This window comes from Phaseolus vulgaris, chromosome 1 (assembly GCF_051622355.1).
Source record: "Phaseolus vulgaris cultivar YP4 chromosome 1, ASM5162235v1, whole genome shotgun sequence".
NCBI lineage: Eukaryota > Viridiplantae > Streptophyta > Magnoliopsida > Fabales > Fabaceae > Phaseolus > Phaseolus vulgaris.
This window is the reverse complement of record NC_143498.1, coordinates 53,511,026-53,532,629: the sequence shown is the minus strand read 5'-3', so window position 1 is coordinate 53,532,629 and position 21,604 is coordinate 53,511,026. Positions and strand designations below refer to the sequence as shown.

At 34.7% G+C, this 21,604-nt stretch overlaps 4 protein-coding genes across 6 annotated transcripts; 3 read left to right on the top strand and 1 right to left on the bottom strand.

Moving 5' to 3' along the window:
• Positions 1–2,558: 2,558 nt before the first annotated feature.
• Positions 2,559–3,345, top strand: MOP10 (Pollen Ole e 1 allergen and extensin family protein). Its single transcript, XM_068618138.2, has one exon. The coding sequence runs from the start codon at positions 2,650–2,652 to the stop codon at positions 3,175–3,177; it is 528 nt and encodes a 175-aa protein (XP_068474239.2). The 5' UTR covers positions 2,559–2,649; the 3' UTR covers positions 3,178–3,345.
• A 37-nt stretch (positions 3,346–3,382) lies between these two features.
• Positions 3,383–5,913, bottom strand: LOC137815096 (Mad3/BUB1 homology region 1). Its single transcript, XM_068618137.2, has 5 exons — positions 5,760–5,913; positions 5,534–5,678; positions 5,230–5,387; positions 4,715–4,799; positions 3,383–4,607 (listed from the first exon to the last, which is right to left on the bottom strand). Exons 1-5 carry the CDS (start codon positions 5,843–5,845, stop codon positions 3,522–3,524), a joined length of 1,560 nt encoding a protein of 519 aa, XP_068474238.2. The 5' UTR covers positions 5,846–5,913; the 3' UTR covers positions 3,383–3,521.
• Positions 5,914–6,957: 1,044 nt separating this feature from the next.
• Positions 6,958–11,484, top strand: LOC137815095 (uncharacterized). The gene is made up of 4 exons (XM_068618136.2): positions 6,958–7,614; positions 8,574–9,059; positions 10,067–10,579; positions 11,059–11,484. The coding sequence occupies exons 1-4, from the start codon at positions 7,093–7,095 to the stop codon at positions 11,140–11,142; spliced, it is 1,605 nt and encodes a 534-aa protein (XP_068474237.2). The 5' UTR covers positions 6,958–7,092; the 3' UTR covers positions 11,143–11,484.
• Positions 11,485–12,347: 863 nt separating this feature from the next.
• UGP3 (UDP-glucose pyrophosphorylase 3) lies at positions 12,348–20,294 on the top strand. 3 transcript variants are annotated; one of them, XM_090294542.1, is made up of 17 exons: positions 12,348–13,284; positions 14,006–14,186; positions 14,264–14,403; positions 14,527–14,688; positions 14,773–14,945; positions 15,020–15,086; positions 15,475–15,641; positions 16,277–16,435; positions 17,124–17,215; positions 17,304–17,398; positions 17,794–17,871; positions 18,084–18,179; positions 18,568–18,642; positions 18,730–18,821; positions 18,966–19,128; positions 19,665–19,725; positions 19,893–20,294. In XM_090294542.1, the coding sequence occupies exons 2-17, from the start codon at positions 14,174–14,176 to the stop codon at positions 20,003–20,005; spliced, it is 1,746 nt and encodes a 581-aa protein (XP_090150668.1). In that variant the 5' UTR covers positions 12,348–13,284; positions 14,006–14,173; the 3' UTR covers positions 20,006–20,294. The 3 variants fall into 3 exon arrangements, 2 of the variants coding, with proteins under 2 accessions (XP_090150668.1, XP_068474236.2); XM_068618135.2 differs by having other exon boundaries at positions 14,254–14,403; XR_016515182.1 differs by having other exon boundaries at positions 12,433–13,284; positions 14,254–14,403; positions 16,284–16,435.
• The last annotated feature ends 1,310 nt before the right edge of the window (positions 20,295–21,604 follow it).

The following is a 21,604-nucleotide window of genomic DNA, read 5'->3' as shown; positions in this document are numbered from 1 at the left end:
AAGAATAAGGTTGTGATAGTTGAAGTTTTGATAATATAGATGGAACAGGTCAAAGTCTATGGGGTTTTTGTTAATATTCTATGATGAAGTATGAACAAAGTTTGGTGGCAAATGACAGCTACAAAGTACAAACTTCCAAAGCTGTAGCCTGCTAAATAGAATAATGGGTGGCTGAAAATTTCAATGGCAGCTGCATGAGACTTGGAGGCACTTCTACTTTTGCTATACGACAGTTGTTAATTGAAGATAACAACGTACTTGACCTTAACCTATGCATTGCTCATCATGCTGCAAAATTCCACAACTAAAGAAACTGTATACATTTCAGAATATAAAATAAATGTGATGGTGTCAGTATCATTGCTAATTCCAATTGAGAAAAATAAATATAGGTGCACCGAATTTTGAATTTTTTCTATTAACTGATCTCATGGATTTTGAAAATGTCTTATTTAGAGCTTAAATTATGATTGATTATTCATCAATTGGACATTTTCTCTTATTACCATGCTGTCATGAATTCATAACGCGGAACAATCTTATTTTTATTTATTTATGACCCTCGTTCCTTAAGTTTTTCATCAAAATGTGTAAGGAAAAAAGTTCAGATAGGTTACATGTGGAGTGGTAGATTCATGAACAGTTCTATTACATAACAAGAACCAGGAGAAGACTCTAGCACGAGTCACCAAAGCATAAAAGTGAGCTAAAGAAGCTAAATGCTCAGTCACAATTTTAGCTTCTTCATATTCATTGGACAAAAAAAATATCTCAATTCCTAGTTAACCAATATCAGATAAACTGGTTATCGGTTAATATATATTAAAAATTGGACTTTAAACTTTATGTTGGAGACCTATATTGACTAGAGATTAAGACATTTTATAGTATATAAGTGGTGCAAACCTCATCTTATAAACTGATAGTTTTATAAGGTTGAGTTATGCTTAAAGTTTATTTTTTAATATAATATTAAAATTATTTAAAATCTATTCTAACGAGATTGTTGGTCTTATCAGGTCATCCCTGTCAGACCGTAATTGGATCATCCATAAATATATTGTCTCACGTACGAAGTGTCATTCTCGAGGTGAGAGATTTGTTGAGTTAGACTTAAAATCACTTCTTAATAATAATATATTTGGAATTTATATAAGTTTGAATACTATATTCAATAAAAATAGGAAGTTAAATACTATAAGCAGACTTTGCCATACGTCCAAATAAACATCTTCTCTCAAGTGGGATTGTGTTATATATAATGCCTAATAAAAGAAATAAAGAATAAGTCTTTATAAGATAGCCACTCTTTTAATCTTTCAAAGACTTATTTATTCGTCATTACTAAACTACTCCCTCCTCACTTTAAAATGGAGCATAAAGTCTTGATGGAATGTTTTTTTATGAACTCATTTGTGATAAATTAAATCTTTGAAAGATTAAATTAGTGATCACAATTTTGGACGATTAAAATGGTGATGAAAATATTTTTGAGATTGATTTGGTGACAATTTTTTTTAGAATAACTTTTGCAATAATACAAAATTGTAGAGTGAGAAATTTAAATATGAAGTTTGGAATCTCACATCGGACTCATAACTCATCACATCCAAATCTCTTTATGTATAGACTTTTGAAAATATGTCTATTATGAAGAAATTCAAGATAAAGGACTAAATTGAATATTTAATTAAATAATTTTTTAGAAAAATAATTACATCATATATAATGAGGTATTAAATATATAATAATTAAAGAGTAAAAATATAAAAATAATTATATATATTTACATTTTATTTTAGCATTATTTATATAATAAATAAGATTATTATCTCAAAAATCATATTATTAATTCTAATGTTGACATCAAATAATTCAATCAAACATTCATCGTAATATTTTAAATAACTAAATTATTATGTTATATCACGCATAAAATTATTTTTTATTTTATGTGCGTTCTAAGCCTTAAAATGATTAATTTGATAGGCAGATACTATGCAAATGAGAAAATTAGTGAGAAGGACATATTGAAGAATATTCTTAATTTAGGGACTAAATAAAGATTTTAAAATTTACAATTCCTAATTATAAATACTTTAGGATGCTTATATATATACCACAGACATATATTCCTTTTTAATTAAAATTTCCAATCAATACTTAATACATCTTACATGTTAAAAATAGATAAACTCAGTTGATAAATGCTCAGTGGAAATTATTTTACAACATAATTATATTAAAACTTAATGTCAAAGTACAGGTATATATGTTAAATAATCATTTGTAAGTTAAGTTTAGTGTTTCTATCGTGTTAGATATTTAAGTGGTCAATGAAATTTACTAATAAATTGGAAATATCTAAAGCCATATTTTTTGGTAACTAAACATATCTCACGTGTCAAAACATGAAAGCATGTAGATGGCAAAATGTGGCCTTCACGTATAGATGAGATTTATTGGCAACAAAGTGGATGGCACGTTGATATGCTTTATTATCAATTCAACTAAAGTCCTCCATATAGTGCAATGCATTACCAGTGAGCTATCAGCTATATATATCATTCTACACAATCTCTCATCAACTGGTAGTAAGCGTTGGTCTTTGAACTCTTCCTAGTCACTTCAGTTCAACCCTCAAAGGAAATGGCTGGCAGGCATTTCAGTACCCTTTCTCTGTTACTTCTTCTGGTGGCTTTCTCTTATACACAAGCCACTCCGGATGTTCCAAAAACAACAGAGAAGAAAATAGAAGTGGTGGTGGTGGAAGCTACGGTCTATTGTCAGAGCTGTGATCACTTTGGAACATGGTCTATGATTGATGCCAAGCCCATTTCTTCAGCCAAAGTAAGTGTTACCTGCAAAAGCTACAATGGTCATGTGATCTACTATAAGGTCTTTGAGACAGACAAAAATGGTTACCTATTTGCATTACTCGAAGGGTTCAAGATGCAGCATTATGTACTTGATCACCCCCTCCACTCTTGCTACGTGAAGCCTGTTTGGTCTCCTCTTGAAAGTTGCAGCCTTCTCTCCAATGTCAATTATGGTCTGAATGGGGCACCACTTCGTTATGAGAACAAGAGATTGCATGGAAGCAAGTACGAAGCTGTCATTTATGCTGCTGGTCCATTGGCTTTCCGTCCCTCCGAATGCTCACAGACTCACTACTAGTGTCTCAAACAATTACCCTTACCATGCATTGAGATTCACTTGATCCTGATTTTGTTGTTTCCTATTGTTTGTGTCTACATAGTATTCGATCTGGAGATTTATTCTTCTTAATTTTTTTGATGTTTTTGCTGTATTAAACTAAATTGCAATGTTGCTGTGGTTATTTAATATACTAGAAATGGTTTTCTACATTCCAAGCTTTGAGTTCCATACCCATCGAAAGTATGCTAACAGTTATAAAAATCAGTACAAACAGTGAAACCTTCCACTCGAATACTTCACACAAAATCAAATTCTGCTTACTTATTAGAAATCAGAATTGGCTCTCAAAAATCACCTTATTACTAAAAATTCAGGGGCATGTTAAACATTTCGTTTATATCGTCCATGGCTTCCTTTGTGAGGAGAGTTGGCTCAAACAAATCAGATTCCTTGGACTTTCCTGGCAATTTTGGTGGTGGTAGTGGAACTTTCTGTTCCAGGTGGTCATCGTCAGCAAGGATTGAAAAGCCACCAAAGTCATTTCCCCTTTTGCTCTGGGGTGCTTTCTCCTGCTTGGTGGTTCTTCTTTTCCTAACAAAATCTATTGGCTTCCCAAACATGTTATTTATATCATCCATAGCTTCCTTCAAGTTGATGGTGGGCTCTACTAAACCGTGGTGGCAAACATTTTCCACATCTGGTTCACCCAAAATGGTGGAACCAACAAATTTGCAAACAACTGTATCCTCTCTGAACTTTGAATTACGAGAGCTTTCAGCATCCATGTCACTAGATTTTTCAGAAGTGATATCCTTGGGGCGGAGAAAAACAAAGTCATTTGATTGTGAAGCCGATGAAGCAGAACCACCTTCAGACAAATTTGCATTACTGGTCTCGGAATGTTCTTCATCATCAATGTATATTTGGAGCGGTTCTTGGTGAGGTTGGTTGGCTTCAGTCCTTTTCTGAAGTGAGAGGGAACCGGATGACTTGATTTCATGATCCAAGTTTTCATCAACAAAAACCTCAAACTCGTTCTTTGTACTACGAATTTCTTTTGAATGGTTTTTATGTGACTTCCTTCCTAATGGTCTAGTCTCCAATGGCTCCCGGAACATGCTGTTGATGGCATTCATGGCCTCCTTCATATTTATCGTAGGATCCACCAATCCATGATGGCATGCATCTTCTGCTTCAGACTTTCCAACCATGGCAGTGTCAACAAATTTGACTACAACTGTATCATCACCACGAAAGTTCTTGCACTCATCCTTCTTAGTCTTTAAGTGTCTATCATTAGCTACACCTTTAGCTTCATAATTCTGAATTTCGGGCCCCTTTTGCACACCCTCAATGCAACATGCTCCATTGCTTTTGCTTCCCTCTATCTTGTTGTCAAGAGAACTCTTTGAAGATAGAGGCCTCCTGGCAGCTTTTGGTTCCTGATGCTGCAGGAGATCCTTCTAAATTAGCTAACTGAATGCCGCTAACAACAAGAACAAAATGCCTAAAACAACCCAGATATGAGTACATGAAGATAAAAGCGTGTCACTACCTGGGCTCTCTTATTTTTTCGCTGCTCCATGCGTTGAAGAAATTGTTCATATGATTTCTGCAATTTATCTTGAGGTTCTGCAAGGCTGTCCAGAAAAGGCAATGACTCGTAAAATTTCTGGAATAGAGGCGCATAACATCCTAATACCAATTAAAGTACTGAGTAGTTATTTGCTGAACTAATCTACTAATTTGAAATTATGAGAAGGAAAAATTCATCGAAAATGATGTATGCACCAAGTTTCAAGCACAATCTAGCGGCAAATTCATGTGATTTTTTCTGTGCCAATTTCTCCAAAGCACCAACCATTACAATAAAATGAATAGGAAACTTGATCTAGTCAAAGGTGAGAATGTTAAGCTAAATGGTTAAAAATAGTTAGTGTTGCATCGGATGTGTGTCACGGCACTTGGCAACAATCAAGGAACCATGTCAACTCATTGCAGGTAAGTTTTATCACCACTCATGTACTCAACACAACACAACAATCAAAACAATTACACTACACAACTTACTTCTTCACTCCCAGATGGTACATTCTCTCTGCTTCATCGTAGTTCTTGATCTTTTCGTAGTAAAGAGCATACGCTTGGTAGAATTCAGAACGTTTTGTTCCAATGCGATTAACCTCCATGGTACTCAAAAGTGTTTTTGGATCACTCGAAAAATCCATCTATATGGGAGAAAATCACTAACCATGTCAATACCCCTTTGTTTGAACTTAATATATATTTTAAATGTCGATAAATCAAATAATAATATAAAAGACAAAAACTTTAAGCTTCATTTTCCAAATCCATTTCTGCAAGAGGAGGTTACCAGATGGAGCCACACTCGAATATAGCGCATGTCGTTTCTGTAACGTCGATCGAGCTCGAAGGTGTGAGCGCATTTCTGCAAGAACGCGGGTAGTTTTTCCTTCAGGATTTTGGGAGGAAGAGTATCCTTTATCTTTCGGATCGCGCTGCGAGTAACGTTGGGAATGAATGAGTAAACAGAAAAGTGAGGCGGAAAATAGAGAAAGAGAGTGGGAATTGAGGAATACCGAAGCCATGGGAGAAGAGGGTCTTTGTCGGTGTACGAATGGATGTCTGAGATTAAGGAAGATAAGAGTTCGTCCACGTTCGCCATTTCAAAACTGAATATGCGGCGGCGGTAACGGTGGTCGTGGTGGTGGTCCTGGTTTGAATTTGAGACTGAGCGGCAATGAAATGCTCGAGATTGAATTTTATTTGTTTGTGTAGGAGGTGGGCCGGACCAATTTTGCTTCCAAAGTAGTTGGGCCCAAATTCCTTATAAGACCACCAGTTTTGGGCAATTGCTTCCTGTACCTAACAAAATTTTAACATGTACCCTCCCTCCACAGTGAAAAATATGTTCTCTATAGTTTTGAATTAAGAATGAGGTGCATTTGTTATTTCAGAATATATTTCTGGAATGTTTTTTGAGATTATATTTTTTCAATTTTTTAGAACAGTAACATATTTTTGAATTTTTATATTTTTGGATTTTTTTCAAATTTTTTTCATGATAAGATTTTGATTTTTTAATTTTAAACTAGAATTTTATTTTTGGAACACCAAAAAAATCTATTATGAAATTAATTTTCTAAAATATACTTTTTAATTATTGATTTTCAATTTTGAAATAAGGGCATTATTAGAAGTTCAAAAATTATTTGAGTGCAGGTTGAAAATTATTAGATTGATGAAACAAAATTTTGTTGGGTTTGAATTAATACACTCCAAAAAAAATCTAAAAAGAGTACATTCATTATCAGTAAAATGTATAAACAGCATATTTTATTGTGATTAACTTATATCAATTAAATAGTTGCATAAGAATACATTAATGTATAGGAAACCTCTCTATGTAATAATTAATAAAAAATCACAACAAAATTTTTGTTTGATTCTTAAAAAATGAATTTATTTGGATTTATCAAACTTATTTATAAATAAAAAGTCCAATTCCCAATTTAAAATTAATCACTATAAAAATTTAATGGGTTTACTTAATATGCAATTAAACTAAAAATATAAATTAATTCAATTACTCGGAGTTGACATATTTAATAAATTAAGAATGTACAATGAGATGGCATATTTATTTAATCAAAACAATTTTTTATTAATGATTTTAAATTACTTGGTGATAAAATTTTAATTCATTAAGAATTAAAGTTAAATTTTATAATATTCCTTTTACTACAAGAATTAGTTAAAATAATAATTTGCAGTTTTAGAAATATAGACACTGGTCACTCAAAAAAGTGCAAAAAAAAAAAAACTTGATTTGGGTTGGTTTTACTTGCTCACACTCAAAGAGAAAATTCCATCTCTCAAACTCACCACGCAAACTGCCTCAGAATCCGATCAATGGAAAACTCGGAGGAAAGAAACGAACAACCTCCCTTCTCTCCAAACCCTAACAGTGCCGAAGACGAAGAAATCGACGAACAGGAGGACGAAGAGGAAGAGGAAGAAGACGACAGCCATGACGATGTCGTTTCGCACGAGCCGTACAATCGGAACAACCGATCCTCATTGTCGAGTTTGCGCGAGCAGCGTTCGAAGCTGGAAACCCTCTCCCGGCGTTTGGCTTCGGAGCTGGTCCCTATCCGCGTCCACGATGTGCTGATTCGCGGCAACACCAAGACCAAGGATTGGGTGATTGAGGCGGAGCTCAAGCTTCTCCAGGACGCCGCCACCGTGCAGGAGCTCATTAGCGCCTCCGAAATCGCCCTCGCCAGGCTCCGCAGCCTTGAGATTTTCGAGTCCACCGAGCTCACTCTCCAGGCCGGGCCGCCGGAGCTGCCTCACACCGCCAATGTCGTCGTCGATGTCGTCGAGACCGCCAACAAAGTCTCTGGCGAATTCGGCGTTTACACCAAACCCTCGGTACAATCTCGCTCTCTATTCTCCTGTGCGATGTTGTGATTGCTCTGGATTGAATTGATTCAATGTGAGTCTCTGAGCGATGGTAGCTTTATTTGAAGCATTCAAAGAATTTGTGATTAATAATAGTTTATATGAGAATGCATTTCTTCGTAGGTCTGAGGTTGTATCTTTTCATTTCAGATGCTTGTACTGTAGTGCAAACACCAAAGAGGAAATCTGTAATCATTTTATAGAAAAAAACTATTTGGGCATCCTTGGACTAGGTTTATCTTTGCAGGAAAAGTGTCATTTCCTGATCTTCTGTTCTTCCATAAACTCATGGTTTGGCTAAATTGTAAAGAAAACACATACTCTTTTTGCTCTTAGGAGGTCAATGTCATCTTCTAGTATGATCTTTGACCGTTATCAACTGAGGCATTAGACAAATACTGACCTGCTTGTCCCATATTATAGTATCAGGGATTTAAGGGAAGTTGACTTTCCTGCTTATTGCCCCGATGAGAAATATTTGAAAGGGTGTACTTATGGGTCTAAATTAGGAAGAAACTCCAAATTCTGACTTCCAACTTGATTTTTCTTTCCATAGGTGGAGTCGGTTGTGTCTTTAGGTCAATTAGAATGGTTATCTCAATTTCTAATGGTTCCTTCTAGTGCTTTTGTCAATAATAAATTCAAGATACAATGTACGAGTAATTGCATTATATAATAATTGTTTGTTGGGATTCTTAAAACGATCAGGTTGGGACAAAGATCTGATTTATTTCTTGTTGATAAAATATAAAGATCTGATCATGACTATGAGTTTTCAGCTATAATCTTTTACTTGTGGGGGAGTAGAAAGTTTCTGTTACAGCCTTGTTTTTATTGGAAGCTGTATATTGGTCTGATGAATATTTTTTGGTCTTAATAAGCTAATATGCATATGTTTTCATTTTGGAATTGTTGCAACACTCTTGTAGACAAGTTCGTGGACTGCTGAAGGGGGTCTTAAGTACAAAAACTTGTTAGGTTATGGTGATCTATGGGATGCCTCTTTGGCTTATGGTGGCAGCCAAGCAACAGAGGTGAGTGTAGGAGTGTTTGCTCCAAGACTGAAAGGGTTGTTAACTCCTCTTGTAGCACGACTTTCCATGCTTTCCCAAGATTGGCAAGAGTTTTCTTCATACAAAGAACAGTTGTTAGGATTGTCTCTTGGCTTAATCTCAACCAGGCACCATGACTTAGTCTACACTCTTGGATGGCGTACCTTGACTGATCCATTACAAATGTCATCCAGGTCTATAAGGAGGCAGCTTGGGCATGGTTTATTATCATCTTTGAAGTATACATTTAAAATTGACAGGAGAAACTCACCAATTAGGCCTACAAAGGGATATGCTTTTCTTTCCACTACTCACTTTGGTGGCCTTACACCAGATCATCGGAGCTTGCGATTTCTACGCCAGGTGCAATTAGATCAATTTCTTGTCCACTAATTAATCTGCTTAAATGCATTTGTATATGTCATGAATACAACTTTATAATCTATATCAAGTGATGGATACCAGTGTAGTAATTGATAAAATTATTTTGGGGTGTTAGACTTTCTAATTTGATGAAGACAAGACATTTTAAAGGAATTTATTGTTATAACTATATATTTGTAATTAATTGATTGATTAATGCAATTAGGAGGATTTGATTTTGCACAATTTTTTATTCCCGAATTTACTTCCCTGTAACTCCTATTTGGGGTATTCTAATTAGAATCTATTTGTTTGTACCAATATATGTATTATTTGGAGCTATAGAGAGTAAGTTCTCATTCTTTACCCTTTAAATATTCCAACCAGTTAGATTTAAATTAAGCATTTAGAAACTGGGTTTAAAACGTTATATTCTTTTGGGTATGGGCAGAGTTCATCTTCTTGGACATTTTGAAAAATACAGAACGTGATGTCTGTAAAAATATTCTTCTTTTCCTGTACGCACTTACATCATTCAGTTTTAAATTTTCCGGTTGTGTAGACAGTGCATGGGGTGCTTGTTTGATCAAGTGTGGCCTTTCCACAAAATGAAGGAATGCCCAAGCTTTGTTTTAGTAGGAGGATAATGCTCGTACAAGTTGAAGAGCAACCAATTGATTATTCCCACTATTTGAAAAATATTGGCACTATACAACTTTAATAGGTGCTATATATGTTGTGTGATTCAGAAATCATATTTTAAGAACTTGATTGTATAAAATGCAATTTGTGACCATCTGCCTGGAAATTGTTTTGGTTGTGGTAAATAATATATACGGGGATGGAAAATATGTACACATTTTTTTAAAATGTTGGGAATGGGGCAATCTTAACATATGTATAACAAGTTGTGGTAAAAACCCTCAACTGTCAAAAATATTGTTTTTCTTTGCTCATTTTAGATATATTTCTTTTCTTAACTAACTTGTTCGATTCTTTTAATGCAGGAATTTGATGTTCGCTGTGCCATCCCCTTTGGATTTTATAATACAGCTCTTAACCTTGGGATTTCAGCTGGTGCCGTTTTTCCATGGGGGCATGACTTCATGAACAAGCCATCTCCTCTTCCTGAAAGGTTTTATTTGGGTGGTGATTTCTCTCCAGTTTGCACCCTAGGAGGGCCAATAACATTGTGGGGATTTAAAACTAGGGGATTAGGTCCTACTGAACCACGAAGGAGAGTTAGAGATGAAATTATTGATGACAATGATGATTCCTCTAAATGGGACTTCATTGGAGGAGATCTTGCTGTTACTGCATTTGCAGACCTGTCTTTTGATCTCCCGGTTAGGTGGTTGAGAAATCATGGAATCCATGGTCATCTTTTTGCTGGTGCTGGAAATACTGCAAAATTGACTCAGAATGAATATAAGCGATTTTCACCTCGCAAGTTCTTAGAATCATTTCGAACTTCAGTTGGATGTGGATTTGTTGTTCCTACTAAACTTTTTCGCCTAGAGGTTTGTTAATGTTTCAGTTACTCTTGTATATAATTGAGGAGATGGTCAAACTATCCAATCATATTTTTTGGGAAGGGCAGAGAGGATATGATTTTGATTGAAGAAATCTTTGAGATAGTTAGTCTTGTTTGTTATATTTTGACTTTGGGCAAGTTGTGTAATTTTTCTTTTTATTTTCCATAAATGGGGCTATTAACTTAACACTTAGTATTTTTCTTATAAAATTATCTCCGCCAACATTTTTTCCAAGTTTTGATATTGTTGCAAATCCCCTTAAATAACTTTTTAACTATTTCAACTGCTGATAATATAATTTAGGGAAACAGACAGTTTTGGTTACAAGATTGGCAAAGTTCGGCAGAGTTATTCAATCTCTTTTCTTATGTGCCCCTGCCCCCTCACCTGGTCTTCTTTCCTATTTTTTATTTGTTGTTATTTACCAAATGAAATTTTCATTTTCACATTTGCCATTGTTTCAGGGTAACTTCTACTACGTACTCAAGCAGAATGAACATGATCGTGGGAAGACAGGATTTCGGTTCAGCTTCTCAGCTCCTTCTTAGAGGCAGATTTCGAAATTCAGATTCTTTTTCTTTTTCTTTTACTCTCAAGCATTAAACATTTTTGCTGTCTATCAATGGATGGCTAGTACTATTCCTTATCGTTTAAAATCCAGACTGAAAATCGAGAAAGGACACTGTTTCAGCGTAGAGGATTTTTAGGATCAGTTTCTGGAGTAGACATTCCCTTGAGGATCATAGCATTTAAGCTGATGCTCATTGTATGGCGATGGTGTATGAAATTCTAAATGATGCAACTTTAGAAGGCCTCGATTGGCCCTGAGAATTCTCATACTTTGTTTGTTCAACTTAAATTAAATAAATCGCTAACACTGGTTGAGATCATTCTTGTGGATATTTATCCCTATTGTCTTCGAAATGGTGAGACTACAATTGGGTTTTGTTCTAGTGTACTTGTATATTTCGTGGTTATACACGGTTTGAGTTAGATTTTGATTTTTTGTCAATATTTATGGGCAGAGTAGCCTCTTTATTTCAGAAAGTTTAAAAAGTTTCTTTGTCTTTCTCATTCATTAAAAATGTACTCTAAATGTCTTTGATCTGTGATAAACCGCGAAGGCCATCTACATAATGATGGGAACAGCCAATTGTTTCGAAATGGGGCTTAGAGAAGTTGAATCCTAAGGATTTAACTGTATAAAGCAATATTTTGACATATAAACGTTTGACTTGGTCGATGATCACACCAAATTATCTTAAGCTGTTTTGTGGTTTCGCTTCAAAATGGAGAAAAATGGAGACTGAGATGTCCATGACTCATGACTGTCTCTCTACTAGTGGATAACTGCATGTGTAGGCATCATGTGATTATCATTAACCTTCACTTTTAAATATATCACGAGTTCTCTCAGCCTTGGACGTTTAAGTTAATACTGTAGCTTACTGCAAATGATTAATTAGTTTTTCAAAGAACTTAATACTTAATAAAACTGATAAATATTTAAAGAATTAAAAAGCTATAATTACCACATAATGTAAGTACTTCAAGATATGATTTATTTCTTATATAACAATGACGTATTATCATAGCTCCAATTCTGAATCATTTAACCAAGGGACATAAATTAGTGTTACTTACATCAATTTGGTGATATGAAAAGTATTATAGAAATATGAGTGGGGTGATATGAATTACTATACAAACATGAATTACATGTTATAATGTTTTAATCTTTATTACATAATTTAGCCGAAAAAATGTATCTGTGGACAGTAAGGTATGTGAGAGAAAGAAGATAAGAGGTATATATAATGGGCACAGAAGGAGAACACATGCAACAAGTTGATGGACGGTTAAGAAAGCACTTAATTTCCCTCCTTATTGTTATGCTCTTTCTCTTCTGGTATATGCTTCTGGTATCTTCCCTTTCCTTTATCCTGCACAACTTCAAATTCATCGTTATTCACTCTATTAATAATCAATTGCATATTCCAACTCAAACACACAACACAACCTTCAACAATGCTTCACTCCACTTCTCTTCTTCCCCATAATAACCGTTTCGTCTTCTCATTCCGCTCCAAACTTTCTCTTTCTCATTCTCATTCTTATTCCCACTCTCTCACTCTCTCCAAATTTCTCTCTCTTCCCTCTTCTCTCTCTACATGTTGTCGAGTCGCTCGAATTTCCACCGAGACCTTGGAGGTCTCGCCGCCACCGCCGGATGACTTCAACTTCCACCGAGAAATCGCACGCCTCGCCGCGCTCCGCGACCGGCTTGCGGCGTGCGCCACTCTCGTCGAGAAGCTCCGAGTGCTGAACGCCGATTCCAGAGTGAAGCGCTTCTTCGGCTCTGGTCGCGGCCTTGCTAGGGTTTTGGCCTCGCTCCGGTTGAGCTCCGACCAACTGTTCCTGCTCAAGTGCGTGGTTGCCGCCCGGCAGGAGCACGTCCTGTGTTTGGACGAAGCAGAATCGCTAGAATCCGCCGCGGCCGCCGCGAGCGCCGTGAAGAGCGCGCTCTACGCTATAGCGGAGATGATTGAGAACTTGAATTCCTATAATGGCAATGGTGGTGCGGGTACGGGGATGGCGTTGGGGGATTACGAGATTATAGAATTGAACAAGTTGCTAGAGACTTTGGCGGAAATTGAGCGATTCTATGACTGTATTGGAGGAATTATTGGGTCAGTTCTTCGTTTTCCTACTTTTACCATTCGCTTAGTGTGGAACAAATGGAGAAGAGATGGACTAAAATTAACTTACCTTGCTTTTGCTTCTTTAATATTGACTTGTGTGAGTTACGTAGTAGTAAAATTGTGAAACGGAACTATTTTGCTTCTTAATTGGATTAACATTTTTAGTTCTCCAGTTTTGTTGGAACAGACATTGGTTTATGAGGTGGACAGAAAGTGAATAAATCTCCTGTAGTTTTTTTCTTTCTCTTTTTATGTTTTTATAAACTCTTTCACCTTTCCATCATTACTTGTCGTCCCAACCAACGTTGTGCAGTTCCAGTTCCTTGATAGAGTGGGAAATTGTAGAATGCGGCTTATACAGCCATAATTGTAGCCGGAGTCTCATAGGAACTTCGGTATTATGGGGTTGTCTGTGTTCCATTGTCTTATGGGATGTTTGGTGGAATATTTAAATATTTGGTTTTCCCCCCATAGGTAGCTTTTGAGGGTGGGTTCACAAATGTTTGGGTGCTTATCACAGTCACCCCATAAAACTTCACTCTGTAGCGGAAATTACAGTTGCAGACCCTTTTTTAAAACCTTGATCTCAACACCATCAAGTCTATTTTGCTTTTGCTTGGTTTAAACTTGGTTTAATAGGAGTGAATGTTGTTTGGGAATAATTCAATTTGCATATACTTGTTTGTTTGCTAACATTGGTACTCTGCAGATATCAGATAACAGTGCTGGAACTTATTGTCCAAAAGTCATTTGAGAGGCAGAATATAAAGTGGTCGCACCAGATGCATGAAGTGAAAGAATGCAAAATTTTGGGAATTAATGCACCTAATGGGCATAACCTTTCTGAAGACATAGAGTATGCATCTCAAGCAGCTCTATGGGGTATAGAGGTAAGTCTAATTACATTACCTGGTTTGTAAATAAAAGCATGCATTTAATAAGATCTTGTCGTTCTAGGGTTTGCCAGACCTAGGCGAAATTTATCCTTTGGGAGGTTCTGCCGACAGGCTTGGTTTGGTTGATCCTAACTCAGGTGAATGCCTGCCTGCTGCTATGCTACCATATTGTGGAAGGACTTTGTTGGAAGGTCTTATAAGAGATCTTCAGGTATTAGATCTCCAGCTATCAAACACAGTCATACTTGCTATGCCCATTCTTTTATAATAAAACCAAGATTGAGTTTTTATGCTGGGCTCTGAAATATATAATTCTTCAATTTCACATTTGAAGGCTAGAGAATTCTTGTACTTCAAGATATACAATAAACAATGTATCACACCCGTTGCAATAATGACAAGTTCTGCAAAGAACAACCACAAACACGTCACTTCTCTGTGTGAAAGACTTTCATGGTTTGGGAGAGGTCGATCAACTTTCCAACTTTTTGAGCAGGTTCTAAATAAATCTATGCCATGGCTTCTCGGAAGGGGAATCTTATTTTATCAATCTCTAAAATATAATTTTGTAAATTGGCAGCCTCTGGTTCCAGTTGTTGGTGCAGAAGAAGGTCAGTGGCTGGTCACCAAACCTTTCAGTCCCTTGAGCAAGCCTGGTGGTCATGGTGTCATATGGAAACTTGCACATGACAAAGGCATCTTCAAATGGTTTTATTCTCAAGGAAGAAAAGGTGCAACTCTGCGCCAAGTCAGGTCTGTTGTTGTGATTGATATTTCTTGGGTTTGCTTTTGTGAATCTTGCATTTACAATACTGGTGACCTTGCAGTAACGTTGTGGCCGCTACAGATTTAACCCTCCTAGCCTTAGCAGGGATTGGTTTACGTCACGGAAAGGTAGGTATCGGTTGTTTCAATTGTTAATCTCAGCCTTTTCTAGCACTATATGTACATGGACAAAGGTTAAAACATGTTATGATGAAAGGGTAAATCATATCTTATTATCATGTGTAGTTCCTTAGCAAGTCTAAAGTTTCTGATGTATAAGGTTTTGGTAAATCAACTAATGACAGATAATTGCAACTTTGGTGTATAATATACACTGGAAAAGAACTAGATACTACCACAGTCAAACTGTTTATCCTTTAAGTGCACTGTTTGCTTGCAGCATTATCCCTATTTAATAATTTATCTTGCCTGAAGATCTTTAAGAAAAAGAAAGACTCTGTTCTCTGTAATTTATCTCAATATTGTTTGCACTTTCTCAAATGTGTTTGTTTAACAGAAACTGGGATTTGCATCTTGTAAACGGATATTGGGCGCCACGGAAGGAATTAATGTGCTGATGGAGAAGAAGAGTCTTGATGGTAAATGGGAATATGGCGTTTCTTGTGTTGAGTACACTGAGTTTGACAAGTTTGGAATTACAACTGGACCTCTTGCTCCAGAAAGGTGTGTTTTTCCTGGACTTGATTTATTTCAATGTTTCACATTAAAAAGTAATTTGGGCTTTCATACGCTAAACTGACTTAATATGTTCGAATTTGGTTTCCAGATTCTGTGATATATTGTGCAGCTTTAAATTATTTGCCCATGCTTAGGCTATGTATTCTTCTAGTTAGGCATATTATTACAAACGAATGACTTTGATGATTAAGGACACATTATCCCCAAATTTGTATGAATATTGAGAATGGCAAGCATCGTATAAACCTACATCCACAGGGGAACCATACCCTTCAATTTTAAAAAGAAAGCATTTGATATAATAAATTTATTTTCTTCTGGAGATTATCAAACAGTTCAATAGTCATATCATATGTAATCAAAATAATCAAGTGCATTTTAAAAACTTAATCCTAGCTCTCTAGAAACATGAATGCGTAGTTGGAGCCTTGTTTTCTGTTCTTCTAATCTTATTTGTTGAAAACAAAGACTAATTTTTTGTTTGCTTAAAATTCTGTCTCAGTTGAATTGATGGTGTTGAATTCAATTTATTCTATTGGGAATCTTTACTCATTTTGTCTTTTAGGCCTTCTAATTTTGAATGGATGACCCAAATATCAACTTCATTCTGTATAATCAAGTTTGCAGGCAGAGTTCCCAGCCAATACAAACATCTTATATGTTGATTTACCTTCTGCGGAGCTAGTTGGATCAAGTAAGAATGTGAATAGTTTACCTGGAATGGTGCTAAATACAAGAAAGCCAATAGTTTACACAGATCAGTTTGGTAGACGTCATAGGTATGTGTTTTCCCTTTGAATTTATCAATGCAGTTACTTTGCTTTGTTTTATACATTAAATTGAAAATGAAACTTAGCACAACTGTAAGGTTGCTGCCTTGTGACCTAAATAAAGGTCCCATGTTCAAATCTTTGAAAAAAATTCTGTTTGTGTGGGATTAAGGCTGTGTATGTCTACTTTATCCAAACCCTACTTAGTGGTAGCCTCGTACATTGGGCTGCCATTTTTCTTATTGATTAAAGTTTCAAAATGGATACATGTGTTAATAACTGCAGTAGCTACTGAAACATTTATAACATATATTCTTTATCAGACACTAATTTATATTCATTTATTATTCTTTATCAGACACTAATTTATATTCATTTAATATCTAGAAACAGAAAATTTTGATTTTGAGTGCATGATGACCACAAATTGAAATTGATGGATTTCCTTTCCTGGCTTTAAAATAAATTCATCTTTTCTTTCTACAGTGATTATTTGTTTCTTATTCTTACTTCTCGAGGTTAATTTTTTGGTTAAATTACTCAGTTGTTGTCTAAACTATTTGTGAATTTTCAAATTAGGTCCTAAGTAAAAAAGAAATGTAATTAGGTTCCTAAACTAAAAAAGTACGCTGCGTATATTGCTGATTCTTTTGTTGCATTTACAACTTACTCATCCTTTTTCATTGTGATTCACTAGCGTCTCGGGTGGTAGACTTGAGTGCACAATGCAAAATATAGCTGACAATTATTCAAATTCGTATTCATCTAGATGTTATAATGACGTGGAAGGTATGTCATGCAAGTGTTTGTCTGATCTGACAAACCATATACTTCATTTCCATTTAGTTGAGCTTAACAAAACCTTACTCCTGAGCAGATGAGCTAGATACTTTTATTGTATATAATGAAAGAAGGAGAGTTACCTCCTCTGCCAAGAAAAAAAGAAGGCACGGAGACAAGTCTTTGCACCAGGTTTGACTTACTGCATTTCTGAAATATCATTTTTATTTGGTATAGATTGGGACGCTAAACAAAGTACATGTGATATTCCATTATGTTGATTCCATTTCAAGTTTTTGATCGTCCTTGTACTCTTGTAATCTCTTCCTTATGAGGTTTGTTCCTAATATTTCCTTATATAGTTGGATAGTGCTCGCTTCACTCAGCAGTTGGTGTTATCTGAATATCTTACTAACATGTTTTGAACAATAATGAAAGCTTAAGAACTAAACTAGGGGTTATTTGAATTGCTAGGATTATCTTTATGTTCCTCATATATTACCAGGACAAAACCTACAATTTATGTATTGGAGTTGTAATGATGGTTGTTCGTAAATATCTATAATATGTTTTGCATTTTTATGCAGACACCTGATGGTGCTCTTTTGGATATCTTACGAAATGCTCACGATCTTCTCTCACAATGTGATATAAGACTTCCTGAGGTATATATATATGCTTACTAACGTGTTTTATGCTTATTGATTCATTTTCATTTAGTTTGGTTAAGTACAATTTCATATTATACTAGTATGCTACTGCAAAACCTTCTTTTTATTGTTCGATCATTTGGTAATACATGTAAGTTTGTAAAGGGAGGATAACTGTCTTTTCTAGGTACTTACAATTATTTTGTTATGTTTTTTCTCTCCTGCAGATTGAAGCTAATGAGAACTATGTTGATTCAGGACCACCATTTCTCATCCTTCTGCATCCTGCTCTTGGTCCTCTTTGGGAAGTCACTAAGCAAAAGGTAGCCCTGTATTATTATGTTATTTTCAATAGTCGTTCATCAATAGTTGTCATTTTTATATTATATTGTTTGTATAAATTTTGAAGTATGGAAGTTTAATTGAATTCTATCAGTAAATGGTTGTGTGCTCTAAACATATTGGTCTCAAGTGTTCCCTTATATAGGTCATTTTTTCAGTCTTCTCTCCACTAGTGTTTTCTTAAAACACATGACAGGACATGAACATAACCTTTTTACACAAATTTTTCTTCCTATTGTTTGGCTGTAATCCGTTCTTCAATACAATTTGCTTGAAACATGACTGTTCTACGGCTTTACTAGTGTGAATTGTTGATCATCATTTATATATAAAGGTTTCAATTATTATGTCATTCTTTTTTGTGATCAGTTTTATGGTGGTTCCGTGTCAGAGGGCTCTGAGTTACAAATAGAGGTTGCAGAATTTTTTTGGAGGAATGTACAGGTACTACGCCAATAGTTTTTGATAACTTATGTGGCATGAAGTTCTAAGATAGTGGGCTGATATTTGTGATTTGTCCCTTTATTCCAGCTGAATGGAAGCCTGATCATTATAGCTGAGAATGTTATGGGCTCAATGAAGATTAATGAGAGCGGTGAATCCATACTACATTATGGCCAAAGGTATTGTTCTTTCTGTATTAATAAACTATTGTGATCCTTTATCAACCTGATCGTACCTCAAGATCTCAAGATCTAAGCCATAAAATTAATTAAGATTGCAAACATCTAACATTATTATACACATTTATCTTGTTATCATGCCAGGTGTGGAAAATGTAAATTGCAAAATGTCAAGGTGTTGAACAAGGGAATTGATTGGAATTGTGGTCGAAACATATACTGGAAACATGATGTGCAGCGATCTGAGATGCTGCAGATCATACTTCATGGAAATGCTGAATTTGAGGCTACTGATGTTGTCTTACAGGTTAACGTTTTTAAAAGTGGATTTTGTTCTCACTAAAATTTGTTGAAAAAAGTGCCGCTTACAATACTGCCCACTCATTGGATTTGAGCCAATAATTTCTCATACTGTGTAAGTTAGAGCTTTCATCGAATCCAAACCAATTGCCTTGATGTGGATGTGGATGTGCATGGTAGGATACTCACAACGGCCTAGAATTGCTTGACAAAGCAGGATTTATTCCCTTCATGAATACCCAAACAAATTGTTCCAAACAATATCAGTCTTGGGACACATACTTTTTCTAACCAAAGGATTCATTTCGAGTTTAGAATTTACTGAGTCACTGTTTGTTAAGTATTAAACTGACCCTGTAGTCATTTGTATATGAATGTATAAAAGTACCAGAGCAGAGCCTCTCATAACAAAGCCTTCAGTTAGTGTCATATAGCCTAGAAATTAAGTAAAATAAAATTGCTCTTTCGTTAATTCTGGTGGATATTTGATACCTATAAACTAATACCTAACGAGCTTATTTTTCTGTTATTTAACTAATATAGGGAAATCATGTGTTCGAAGTTCCAGATGGCCACAGACTGAAAATCATGCCGGGAAGCCCAGGTCCATTCAACTTTTAAAATTTATTTGGCTTGGTTCCTTATTGCTTTGGTTGCCTGAAATAATATTATCATGATTATTTTTTAGAATGTTACTGTTGTTATTCTTAGTCAAATTATTTGTTCTGTCTAGTCATAGAATACTGATTTAAGTTCATATTTGCGTTTCAGGTTTAGCAATCCAGTTGGATCCAATTGATCAAGATATGATGGAAAGTGGAAGCTGGCACTGGAATTATAGGGTACAAGGTTCTCACATTCAGCTAGATTTAGTAGAATCATAAACCACTTATCACTTTAGATGTCTGCTTCGTGAATCATGGTTCACAGCTGACATTTGAGTTCATAATAATTTATATTACCAAGTGACAAGGTTGAACAGAAGTTAAGCCTTCGTCATTTTTGGTTGTAATATGTTGTTGATAGGTTTGTTGTATAATCCGTGTCACTTCCCTCATTTTTCTTCCCTTTATTTATTGGGATGATATGTAACCAACATTATCAAACTAAGATGAATTCAAGGAATGTATATTGATCTATTTCAGTAATCACAGACCTCCTTTATATTCTAAACATACGCTTTCTATTCTAGGACTCGTTTGATTTTATCCAGTAGATTTCAATATTTCTTTTAGATTTCAGCACGATTCTTTCCCTTATTGATCAGCTAAATAGTATGTAATCTGATTTAACTAATTACCTATTGGCAAGTTAAGTGAATTAATTCATGTGTATCACCTAATTTTAACAAATAAAAGATGCAATAAAACATAATTACAAAAATCCATCAGTATACAAGTTTATTACAGTAACAAATTCAAAAACAATAAATTAAAATACAATGTCAAGCAAATTTAGAACAAAGGATAAAAAAAGGAAATCTCAATATATAATACTACAAAATAAAAAATATCAATATCAAAATTTCAGTAAATGATAAACATGAACAATAGGTTATCCAACACAACAAGCCAATTTGAATGATGTATAAGATTTCTACTTATTTGTAGTTTTCTATTTATTTATAGTTTTATATTCATTTTTTTATGTACTCTTTTAGACCCAAAACAAAAGGCTTTATACAAAATTATGAGAGGATGAAACACTTTAAATTCTTCCAATTTTACCATCGTTGTTATTTGATAAATCTGCAATATATATCGTGTAATTTATAAGGAAAAATTTACAAATCATTTTATCTTAAAACTCCTAGATCACTCTTATTAAATTGGACAGATGTTCTTATACTTTAATTTGGCAAAACATTTTACAGTCTCAGTCTCTTTCTCTGTTATCTTTTATTCATAATTTTCCTTGTTAACACATTTCAAATTGTATTCATTCATATAAGTTCCTCTAACTTGATAGATTCATTCTTATTTTGAAAACATTAAAATCACTAATTTATTTGTTAATGATTATTATTACACTGTAACTTACAATTAAAATATATGGAATACATTTAGAAATGCAAGTTTGACAATATATTTCAAACAAATAACTTTGCATATTGATCCCTAGAAGCCTATGAAGATACACCAGTTAGAGAGAAAGGAGAGAAGATTAATATATATTAGGAAGATACAAACACGTGCCCAAAGTAAAAATAATTTATTGGAAAATGTAACAATACACTTATAGGTTATTTCTGATGCAACTCCAATAATAATGTTTTCTATTTATTAATTCTTTAATCAGAATCCTTAGGACAAGACATGTACCTTCAGTGTAAATTAGTGTGAATTGTATACAAATAAAATGCTATGTAAAGATAAATTAATCTTATCTATAAATAAAAGATAAATTACATATCGAATCACAAACAAGACTGTTTATTAATCTTGCTCTAGTTTAAATGTCTACATATCTCATTCTTTCATGTA